The 11,840-nt window shown below is 42.0% G+C and overlaps 1 protein-coding gene across 1 annotated transcript in view; it reads left to right on the top strand.

Moving 5' to 3' along the window:
- Nucleotides 1-3,021: 3,021 nt before the first annotated feature.
- Nucleotides 3,022-11,840, top strand: part of SPTBN1 (spectrin, beta, non-erythrocytic 1) — a gene marked incomplete at its 5' end in the record, with an annotated part of 47,392 nt that continues 38,573 nt past the window's right edge. The window contains 9 exons of the mRNA XM_010074888.1: nt 3,022-3,195; nt 3,829-3,920; nt 5,054-5,134; nt 5,929-6,044; nt 7,089-7,201; nt 7,878-8,065; nt 9,076-9,193; nt 10,583-10,741; nt 11,320-11,622. Of these exons, the coding sequence (XP_010073190.1) occupies nt 3,022-3,195; nt 3,829-3,920; nt 5,054-5,134; nt 5,929-6,044; nt 7,089-7,201; nt 7,878-8,065; nt 9,076-9,193; nt 10,583-10,741; nt 11,320-11,622 (1,344 nt within the window). The remainder of the gene's footprint in view (nt 3,196-3,828; nt 3,921-5,053; nt 5,135-5,928; nt 6,045-7,088; nt 7,202-7,877; nt 8,066-9,075; nt 9,194-10,582; nt 10,742-11,319; nt 11,623-11,840) is intronic.

Below are 11,840 nucleotides of genomic sequence, written 5' to 3'. Positions count from 1 at the left end.
GAATCACCTCCTTCGACCTGCTGCTAATATCCTTGAAGATGTATTGGAGAAACTCACAGTGAGAGCGTCCAGTAAGGGCAACGTGTACATCTTACTGTCTTTGCTCAGCTTGATTCCTAATCCTAGTGTTTAGTCAAGACCTTACTAAATAAGAGCCGCTCTACAGCACAGTATTTGGAAAGAAGTTGATAGCGTGAGATAGTCTCACTGGGCAAAGTGGAAAAGAATCCAGCCAGTATGAAAAGATGGTTGTAATTTTGTTTGCGCACACTGTTAACCAGTTTCTCCCAAACAGAAGAATAAAGCTGAGAACTGTTTTCAGCATAAAATCAAGCACTTAGCTCAATTTATTCCATAGCTGTATAAAGAATTAGTAAATTCCTTACAATGCCTGGATGCTCAAAGGTCAAACTATTTAAGCACATTTTCTGTAGTGAGTTCTGTCGCATTTTCCGTTGGAAAAGGGAAGATTTTTGATGTAAAACAAATCTTCCTGGTAATGTGCATGTGAAGGCTCTCAGTTTAGGTAAATACAATAAACAATGCATCCAGCATGCTTTCTTTCCCTCTGGTTAATACCTGGATCTGTGTTAGCCCAGGAAGGTGAAGATTGCATCTTGCTGTGTCTCACCTTGAGGCTGTGCAGGAGAGTGTGGCAAGCGCAGCTACACCTTGTACGGACCGGACTTGGATACCTCTTCCTCTTTTTGTTGCAGAGCGGTGGGTTAAACTGGGTGGCTTGCTGGTCGCAGAGGGACAGAAAAAATTGAATTCTCTGTGTTCTTGGGGTGCCTGACATTTTTGCTTGGCCAGGTGATGCTGATATTCTCATCTATGCAGAAATGGGAAGTGCCTTTTTGGACCGTTAGTAAGTCACAGTTTGAACAGCCCTGGATGACACAGCTGATAAACTGTTACAGTCCCAATGGGGAATTTCTGAGACAGAAAGCGCACCTAGTGCTGGAGCATGAGAAAAATATGTCAGCCCACTCCTGCTGTACAGGGAGCAGCGTCCTGTTGCGGTTTATTCTGTGTGCTCTGCTGCTTCACCTCCAGTCATTGCGTTTGTGGGAGAACAAATTCTGCCAGGAAACCTGAAGGTTACATTTCCCAGATTCTTAGTTGGAGAGTATGTCGTCATATGGTGTGGGTGGGAGCAGGTGGTCTCGGGAACTAAATAAAACCTCTATCGTGGATGGTATTAGCTCTGTCCCCTTCGTGCTGTTGCTTCCAACAACCATTTTCTGCTCAATAACTTGAGGCATTACACGCAGTGCAGCTAGAGAAGGGCTGCGTGAAGACGCGGGGACAGTCAGTCTGCTGCTCCTGCTTAGGAGCGGTTGCTGTATTCGTCATTCCTGTGTTCTGGGAACATCATCCCAAGAGTGAGCACACCGTGTAAAGCCAACCCCAGGTGCTCAGGTGTGGCAATGGGCTGGAGCTGCAGGCGTAACCTCGCCGCCGCCTTCCCCTGCAGCTGGGCGCTCCCTCTCCTGCCCTGGGAACGCCCTTCCTACCTGTATTTTGCAAGATTAAATTAAACCTGTGGCCCAGTTTACCACACTGCTGGTGATTGATAGTACTGGGAGAAGGACAGATCCTAGATTGTCCTTGCTGATAGCGAGGGGTCTCCAGCTGGTTCCAGCCAACCATGTAACCTTGCTCTTGCTCCCGCTGGGGCTCTTCATCCTATACCGTCAGTTTTTTGGGTGTATGGTATGTGCACAGGGTGTGTGTGCAATTTGTACGTCTTCTGAGGGACTTTGGCACCCAAAAGCAGTGGCAGGTTGCTGGAAATCTTTGCCCTTGCCGGGAGTTGTGGGTTGGCTTTCACTGCACCATGACCTGGCCTCTGAAGGAGAACCATGCTGACCAAAAGCTGAAGTGAAACTAAGGACCTTGGGGTTTATGGCTCCTGAAGGACATCTTTCTAGCAAGTGTTTCGTCTTTATGGTGCACTGGTATACAGTCTGCTGTTTCTAGGGGATGGAATTTGTCTCTGGCTGAAACTCTTCCCACTTGAATGCAGTCTAAAGTGAGGATTTTGTGTGAGCTGTTTACATGGCCAGTTAGTTACCTTCACTTCAGAAAACAAATTATGGCAGTTAGTAGTTTGGCTGAGTACCTTTGGTGACATCTCAGTGAGCACTGATCAGGCTATTCAGCTGTAATCCTTATCTGCAGAACAAAGTTGCTTTTATTTTATTCAGTTTTACAGCTGATTTCTACATGCTGTTAATATATTCATGACTTTTTTCATTTGCACTGGGCCTTTGTAAAATTGTATTACTTTGGTTTGTCTGATTTTATTCCCCTCTTTCTTTTCCTATGAAGAAATTGTTTTGAATAAAACTCTTTTGTTATTTTCATACTATTTATCTTACTTCAACTGACAAAAAAAAAAAGCAATTATGTTTCTTTCTTGAGGAGTTTTATTGAGTAGCTTATGGTCCAAATCTGAGCTGCCTTTTTGGAAAGTGTGTATCTGTACTAACAAGTACTCTCTGGAGGAGCATTCATTACCAGTTCCCTTTATTGTGTGTGTGTGCCAGTTATCAGTTTGTTTCATATCTTTATCTTTGCAGAATCTTCTTTTTAAGTGTGGAAGAACTTGTACTGGAGAAGAAAAGCATCTTAGGAAAATGTAGTAGGTGTGGTGTGAACTTAACAAAATAATTAATCTTCCAGCTAGTGAATGGATGTACTAGACAGAAAAAATGAAGGAAGTCAGCAGGCAAAATATTTTGAAAGGCAAATGAAATTGGCACCTAGTGCGTGCAGCTCAGGTCTAGGATGTTGGCATTTCCAGCACGGGTTTGACACATGCTACCATGATCCTTGTGTAAAGGTGCTGTAAGATGTGAGGAGCAGTTCTGTCCGTTGAATTTGAAGAAAAAGTCCATACCATATTGCTGGCTGGTAGAGGACAATGTGCCTAGACTGAAGAGTTAGCAAGCCCTTTTTTACCTTTTTCTTCCATCAACAGTAATTCTTGTTCTTCTTCTCTGTTTTACCTTCTAGCCCAAACCAACTAAGGGAAGAATGCGCATCCATTGCCTGGAGAATGTTGATAAAGCCCTTCAGTTCCTGAAAGAGCAAAGAGTGCACCTAGAAAACATGGGATCTCATGACATTGTGGATGGGAATCACAGGCTGACACTTGGCCTTATTTGGACTATTATCCTGCGATTCCAGGTAAAGATGTATGCATGCATAGATATACACACATTGAAGCATATTACAAACAAGTATGGAAAACTCCATTGTGCTTTTCAAGAGTGGAGTGCTCCCAGGCCCACGAAGATGATGGGAGTGAAAAGTGCTTAGCATCTGGCAGGACGTGCTCCAGAGCTAAGGGGAGAGGATTAACCTCAGTGATGCTGCTGATCTGTAGTGGCGTCCAGTGGGAGTTTCCTGGGTGGAAAGTCATATGGTTTTATTTTTCAATTACTAGTAAATATGAAGCTCCAGTCGTGGACCTATACACTCTTACAGACCTAGGAGGAAATGCTACCCTCAGCTGCTCTTCAGCTCTGTGGTGATTATCATTAACCTAGCTGGCATTGCTGAAGCAGATTAAGAGTGCTCACAGGAATTGCTTTAGTGTCCCAGCTAAAGGCTGAGATTTCTTGTTTTCCAAGCAAGTTGCACATTGGTCTTTGCCCTCAGTTAAAAAAAGGCTGGAAATTCCTTTTGCAGGAAGGATTATAAATTTATTTGATAAATCTGCAATTTATAATAAATGACATAATCTTTTTCATCTTTTCAAAAAAGACAAAAAAATGTGTTTTCTCAGAGAAATATTTAAAACTTCTATGTTGATTTTAGATCCAGGATATCAGTGTTGAAACTGAGGACAACAAGGAGAAGAAATCTGCTAAAGATGCTTTGCTTTTGTGGTGCCAGATGAAGACAGCTGGGTGAGTGTGGATTAAATTATTATCTCTAAAGCTCTTACAGCATTTTTAGTTTTCACTGAAATGATTTTAAATGGGCAAACATGTATCTCTCCTCAAGTGGATTCAACCAAGAGAACTGAATTGATGTTTACAAGTCAGAAAATTCTGAATTTATTGTATTAATGCTGTGTGATAATCCACGAATACATAGTAATATGCTGACTCTTTTTCACCCTTTTCTGAAGAAATAATGGTGCTTCAGATGGTGGCCACCAACCTTTCTCTCTTTCCATGTGTATGGAAATATTTCCAAAATTTCTTTCTCTGACAGTAATCTTCTTGCATAATTAAATATCCATTTGTAGAGATTCAGTATGTTTCCCTCATGAAACTTGGAAGTTCCAGTGATGGCTTGGGGCACTTCAGCATTATTCTAGTCATACTTCATCTTCTACTTCCAAGAACTCTTATGAAAGTGGTTTGTGAGCAGCCTGAAATTTTTGGAGATTTGCAAAATACCCAAATCACCAACAATATTTGTTTTGCATCTGTGTACCCATGGGGCGCAAAGGTGGTTGTCGTATGTGCTTTGTTTAAAAGTCAGGCAGTGACTAGGGTCAGTCCTTGAAGATGCCATGGGACAGCAGACAATTTCAAGGAAAACTTAATGTATCGCTGCTCTGGTGGCACTTGCAGCCATCAGAAAAGGTTTTACTCCTCTCTGTTCCTCTAGCTGTTCCTATTCTTCTCTTGAACTTCATCTTTTGAGTACCTGAAAATAATTGTTTGACAGCAGCTGAATCAGGAGCAAGCTTTAGACTTGCAGGGATTTGGGACTTCACAGGCTGCGGGTTGGGGGCAAGTTATAAGATAGTAGCTTCCAGTGATTATGTGAAAGGACATTTAGAGCATTTGTCTGGAATGTGTATCCGTTCTGTGGGGCTTAGAAGAGCAAATGAGATGCACTGAAGTCTAGAGTCAGTCTCTGATTAGAAAGCAGGCATGATAGATTGTCCATTGCGGGATAGTAATATCCCCCCCTTAGGTGTACGATAAATGTGTCACTCATGCAAGCAGCTGTTAGTGACAGAGTGTGCAGAGCTGCAGCAGGGATGCGATATTGATTGCGCTCTCTTTGCTTTTTGTCCTGTCAGTTACCCCAACGTCAACATTCACAACTTCACGACAAGCTGGAGGGATGGGATGGCTTTCAATGCACTAATACATAAGCACAGGTATGTGTGAGTGAATGTCTTAATGGATTTTGAAAGCTTGGACTGTTGCAGTGTGGCCTGGGCTTTGCTGTTACCTTGCAGCTTTGTTTTAAAATCTGTGGAGAAGAGGAAGAATTGCTGAGAGTTTTACAGCAACTTATCTTGCTTTGGAGCTTTACAGCTCTTGCAGTCACCGTGAGCTTATCTGGGCAACAGCTTCTCACATCACAAATCAAAAGAGGTTACGTTTGGTTTCAAGAGAATAAATTATACATGTGATTGTTTTGGTTTGTGGTTGACCAGGTTGGAAGAGAAGTTTTTTTGTACCTTATTGAGTTACTGATGATCAGGTCTGGTCGCCTAGAGTTCAGGGGGAGATGACACACAGCAGCAGCCTGGAGTGGAAAGGAATCCTTGTGCAGGGATGGCAGAATCTGGTGCTAGACTTTAACATGTCTGGGGATGCTGGTCATTGGTGTGCTCAGGTGAAGTTATTGGGACAGCCTGCACACTTTCATGGGCATGAGGAGAGACTGGATGACCACAACTTTGTTCCTTTCTTTTCCAGGTCACCTTTATCCCTGGTAGGCTATCCTGTGTTTTTTGCCATGTGCTCAGTTCTGCCATGGTGTGTGCTAGGCCTTGCTTCATTCCCTTAATACTGCTGCTGAAGTGCACAGGGCTACTGGGCAAGCAAAACTTTGGCAGCATGGGAGCCAGGTTTTCTAAGGACTGCAGATTTTAGTTCATTTGTTCATTTGAGGGCAGCTGCACTGTGCTTTGGGAAATCTAAAAGAATTTTCTGTCCTGTCTAGGCCTGATCTGATTGATTTTGACAAGCTGAAGAAATCAAATGCACACTACAATCTGCAGAATGCTTTTAACCTTGCAGAGCAACACCTTGGTCTTACTAAGCTCCTGGACCCTGAGGGTAAGAATTCCTGCAGTTTCAGCACTTCACAGCTCTTTGTGGGCTCTTTTCTCCCATCCCTCCTTGTCGCAGGGCACAGCTTTGTGATAGCTTTTTGTGTTAAAGAGAAACTGGATGCTGCTGACTCACCTGGTGATAAAGCCAGAGAGGGAAGGAGAGAACCAAGATGTCTCCTGCAGAGGACTGAGCAGCGGTAGCACAACAGCTCTTAATCCTGTGTTTATTTTCCCCCATCTGACAAGATCACCCATGTACACATAAAATCACTCCAGCTAGAGGCATCCTTCTGATCTGCTGGAGAAACACGTTTTGTGAGCTGGAAGATGGATGATGTGGATTTCAGCAGACAGCTAGCAGCTTCTTGCGCAGACTGTCACTGCCTTTTAGCCTGTGCTTTCGTGAGAGTGTGCATACTCATGCAGATTGGAAGGCGTGCTCACAGTGCTAGGACAAGAAACTTTCCTGTCACAGGACAAATAGAGACTATGTGTTTGGGCGAGTTTCTTCTTGCTTGTTTTCCAGTGCCTCAGAATTGCTGCAGGAAACAAAATAACTTGTTTTCCAGCTGTATGTCTCAGAAGATTTGCTTGGACAGACACACAGTTAGATTTGAATTCCTGTCTCCAAATACTGATATAACATCGAAGTTCCCAATTAACAGTAGTTCTGTCAACTTACACAGACTCTAGAGAAGTTGCTTGGCCGTGCATGGGCTGTTACAAAGTCTGTAGCCTGACTCTAGGACCCTGACTCTAAGACCCCAACTCGCCTAGCCCACAGACGCGCACTTTAACCGCTGTCCGCTCTAAGACAAAGAGATAAAGCAGCACTTCTTAGTGACAGAGTTCAGTGCTATACAATGCCAAGTAATCCAGAAGCAGTCCAAAGTGCTGAATTTATTTGTGGCTAGGACGTAAATCTTGGGAGCTGAACTGCCGCTGAACATCTCTCTCTGACTTAAACACAGGCTTCTTGCATTATTAGCTTTGTTGTTTTGACCCATGCACCCTCAGTAGGCTAAGACAACTCTTGTTTGGTTTGCAGATATCAGTGTTGATCATCCTGATGAGAAGTCAATCATCACCTATGTGGTGACATATTACCACTACTTCTCCAAGATGAAAGCTTTAGCTGTTGAAGGAAAACGTATTGGAAAGGTTTGCAAGTTTAAATTAGAAATTGTTATAAAGCAGTTGAAATCTTTCTGGTTTGTTTTTTTTTCCTCTTAGGTGCTAGTTTTTTAAGAGTCTACTGTATGGTAGTTTTTAATTTTGCTTTTGAATGTGTTTTAAATGTTAAATATTCCCTTGTGCCTGTGAGGAGTAGCTAATTTCCAGCTGCCTTGTATTAGAAGACATTTGGCTGGTGTTTTATTTTTGCTTGTTAATTTTGCGTCGTTGCTGCTTTTCTTGTCTCATTAACTGCTCCTCACCCTCTGGGTCCTCTGTCTCTTCTGGAGCCCAGAAAAGTCCCTCATTTAAAAAATGCAGTCATTCTCTGCCCTTTGGCGAGGTTGCCCCCATCTTAACAGCTGGCAAACTGAACATGAATCCTTTTGTAAGCCTCAGCTCGGTGCCCCTATTGCCGTGGGATGATGGGAATTCACCGCTGTCAGCTCTGTGCCCCTATTGCCGTGGGATGATGGGAATTCACCGCTGAAAAATGCAAAGCCCCCATTCCTCAGAGATCCCAGCCCCTGTGTCACTCAGGAGTGAGTGGGCTGATGCATAAGTTAAGTCTCCCAACAGTTTCTTTTATGCAGCTTGTTAGATTTAAGTGACTCTGAAGACCGCTGCCTTTGTTATTCAAGATATGTTGTGCTGCTTGTTGCAGGTGCTTGACAATGCCATTGAAACGGAGAAGATGATTGAAAAATATGAATCGCTGGCTTCTGACCTTCTGGAGTGGATTGAGCAAACCATTATCATCCTCAACAATCGCAAATTTGCCAACTCGCTAGTTGGTGTGCAACAGCAGCTACAGGCATTCAACACTTATCGCACAGTAGAGAAACCACCCAAGTAATTTTAATCTTAGCTTAAAACAACAGTGGTCTTGTTTTGTTTAATCAGTAATTGATTTTTTTAAAAAACAAACACATCCAAATAATTTTAATCTTGGTTTAAGAATTTATTTTTCTGGACAAACCCAGGTATATTTCAAATTGACACTTCTCATTGCTAGTTGGAGCCTCTTTGCTTTATGCTGTTCAATATGCACATAACAACAACAACAATAATAATTAAAAAAAAGTGTATCTTATTGGTCTGGTGCCTGCAGGAGATCACAGTGCTGCAAGCTATCACTTCACTGAGATGCCTGCCTTACAATATCTGTGGTAGTAGCATACTGTGTTAGCGCAGTAGTATCACCAGCCATGCTCACTGCTATTACAAGAATCTTACTGCTTATCCAAAATTAAGAGGAAGTATGTCTGGCTTTGTAAAACATAGCTATGCTTACTGAAACTGATATAACCAACACTGCATTTTATTTCTGGAAAGTTTCTTTTAGGGTTATGATATCAGATCTATTTATTATTTTTATCTGTTATAAGTTCCAATGGATAATAATCACAATCCAAAACATTACAGAGTATCCAGACATCTTCTAAAATTGCAGACTATTCCCCAGTGGCTGTGAAGTTTGTTTATTTCCCAGGCATACAACTCAGGGAAAACAGTGGGAAGAGTGTATTGACTGCAGTGAGCTTTAAATAAAACTTCAGTTTCTTGTGTTGATAAACTAGGGCTATGCACATGATAGAATAAAAAAAATGCAGTCTTCTGTCCCCCTGGGGGGTTTAAATTTAAACACAAAGCTGACTTCTGTGAAGTTTCTTCTGGTGTTTGTCCCAGCTGATTCTGGGGGATGTGTGGGCTATTCCGATTGCTCTCAGCTTTCACTCAAGATGAAGGTGTTTATCTGAATGCTCCATGCATAATGGCAGTATTTTAAGGAAGTGTTTTTAATACCTTAGGAGCAATGAAAGCTTTATTATAACACTATTCTTTTGTAAAATTTCGTTTAGATTTACAGAAAAAGGAAACCTAGAAGTGCTGCTTTTTACTATCCAAAGCAAAATGAGAGCCAACAATCAGAAAGTATACATGCCAAGGGAGGGCAAACTCATCTCTGACATTAACAAGGTAAACTGAGCCAGCTCTTCCTCTGTGACTTGGGATTTTGTTGTTTTCTTTCAGTCTCTCTGTCAGCATACTGGGAGGAAACACACCTGCTATCTCCAGCCTTGATGTGGGGGGACCCTAAGGGATGGGCGTGGTGGGGTGACCTTTTCTTATAGCTTGGACTCACTCATGTGAACCAAGTCCCTGGGTATCCTCAGCATCTGTAAGATCATCTGCACTGGAAAAATGCTCAGTTTTTCTGGTTATGGATCCAGTATCCCTGCCTTGCTCCTCTGTGGTCCTGGCTATTAGAGTTAATTGACAGAAAGCAGCAACAATATCTTGGTATTGTAGCCCTCCCCATTTGCCTCTCAACCCCCCCACCTGCACGTAGGAGAGTGAAGGAAGCACTGCAACCAGTCTTGTGGGTTCCCTCTCCAGGTTTACACAGCTCTTTTTTTATGCTGGTGCAGCTGGCAGAACAGCAGCAGAGCTGACAAGCTCTCTCAAGGATAACAAACAACTTCAAACTGCGAGCTTTCCTCATTTGTGTTTGATTATGTTTGGCGTTCCCTGAGCAGCTGTTCTGCATGTCTGTGGCCTTGGTCTGCATCTTAGACAGCAGTAAACTGCCCAGCTCTCCTGTTTGCATTAGGCCCCCGTGCCTGTGAGTGCCTAAAATACTTGGGTTTCAGGCAGTTTCACATCTGTTAGGATTTAGGAGGATCTAGGGTAGTTTGTGTTTAATTGTGGGTATTTCTGTTGTTTGTAAGATCTGAAAGGTGATTAGCTGGCTTTCAACATGCTTCTAAGACCTTATTTTTGTGATATTAATGTTATGCATGTGAATAACTTTAGGCTTTGGGGGAAAAAAGGACTTGGATGCAGCAAAAATAATCAAATTCTGCAGTTGTTTTCTTTTCCAAAGTGGATGTAATAAAGAACAAAAATTGTGTGTTGATTTTAGAGGTGAGAGGGCGTGAATCTCTTAATTCTCATTTCCTAAAGGAGAAAGATAGAATCCGGTTATTTGACAGTAACGCTCAGAATAATTTTTTTAAACAATGCTCTCTTACACATACAAGCCAGGTGGTTTGCTTAGGCTTTCTTGGAGGCAAAAACCAAATGAACTTAAGAAAATGCATCGGAGATAAACAAGTCTTATACCCCTCGCTCAGAAAATGAATGAGTGAATTGAGAACAAATTTTAAGTCATGTGCTTATATTAGCGGACAAGGTGTAAGGCCAGACAATGCAAAGCAAATTTATTGGCATATAAAAAAATAAGCCAGTTTGTGCATCTTGGCTGTAGTGACTTCAGTCCTGATTTCATGCAAAGAAGATGTGATTTATCAGAGTCCTCTAAGAATGTGTGTTTAGAAGATGTGTGTTTTTTCTCCACGTCTTCAGGCCTGGGAAAGACTGGAAAAAGCTGAACATGAAAGAGAACTGGCACTGCGAAATGAGCTCATCAGACAGGAGAAACTGGAACAACTTGCGCGCAGATTTGATCGCAAGGCAGCTATGAGAGAAACTTGGCTGAGTGAAAATCAACGTCTCGTTTCTCAGGTGCTGCTTTCAGAAATTGTTTGTGTGAATAAAGTGATTCCCATGAGTAATTATAGGATACAGTTCTGGAAAGGAGAACATTTCCTCCTCTGTACCTCATATTTTACTGAATCTGTGTATATTTATTGTATGTGTGCACAAATGTGTATTTAGTGTGTATGTGTGTGTACTATGTGTCCTAATATGTGTATGTACTAATGTTTTATCTTTAATGCATTTGGAGTATCCCTTCCTTGAATCTATCAGTCTGTACTCAGGAGATACTGATGTGGAAATATGTGTCCACAGTGGAGATTTTCTTTATCTGAATATTTTGGTTAATTTAGTGGAATTAGCCCAAGAATTAATTTTAATTTTTAATATTAGAGATGACTTTAAAAAAAATACAAAGCCTCAGCCTAATCCTGATGGCCATCATGATTCTATTCTGGTTATCAGAGGTATCTGTGGTTTTATTGACTTTTCGGAGCATTTTGAGATGCCAGATTTGCTGACAAGTATGTTCTGCACAATCAGAAATCATGTTAGAGTTTGAGCAGGAGGGCTTTTTTCCTGAAGGAGTGTCTCTCTCTTTACAGGATAATTTTGGCTTTGACCTTCCAGCAGTAGAGGCCGCAACAAAGAAGCATGAGGCCATTGAAACAGACATTGCAGCGTACGAAGAGCGAGTCCAGGCCGTGGTTGCGGTTGCAAAGGAGCTTGAGACTGAAAATTACCATGATATCAAACGCATTACTGCAAGAAAGGACAACGTTATACGCCTATGGGAATATCTCCTGGAGCTGCTCAGGGCACGGAGACAGCGGCTGGAGATGAATCTTGGCCTGCAAAAGATTTTCCAGGAAATGCTGTACATTATGGACTGGATGGATGAGATGAAGGTAGGTGTCAGCCATTTGAGAATGCAGACCAAATATTCTGCAGAGGTGTAGATGTCCTTGTTTGTAATTTTTTAAGATTCATTTTGCCCCTCTGGTTTAATAGACAAATGCAGAAGTTCCACATTCAAGAGCAGTGAACAAATTCATTGTATCTTATGACAGATTTTTAAAAATAAAGATTAAAAACAAGTAAGGAAAAAGAACAAGTTTGCTCCTAT

Source organism: Pterocles gutturalis, unplaced genomic scaffold (assembly GCF_000699245.1).
Source record: "Pterocles gutturalis isolate BGI_N339 unplaced genomic scaffold, ASM69924v1 scaffold48357, whole genome shotgun sequence".
Classification (NCBI taxonomy): domain Eukaryota; kingdom Metazoa; phylum Chordata; class Aves; order Pterocliformes; family Pteroclidae; genus Pterocles; species Pterocles gutturalis.
This window is presented reverse-complemented; position numbering and strand designations above follow the sequence as displayed.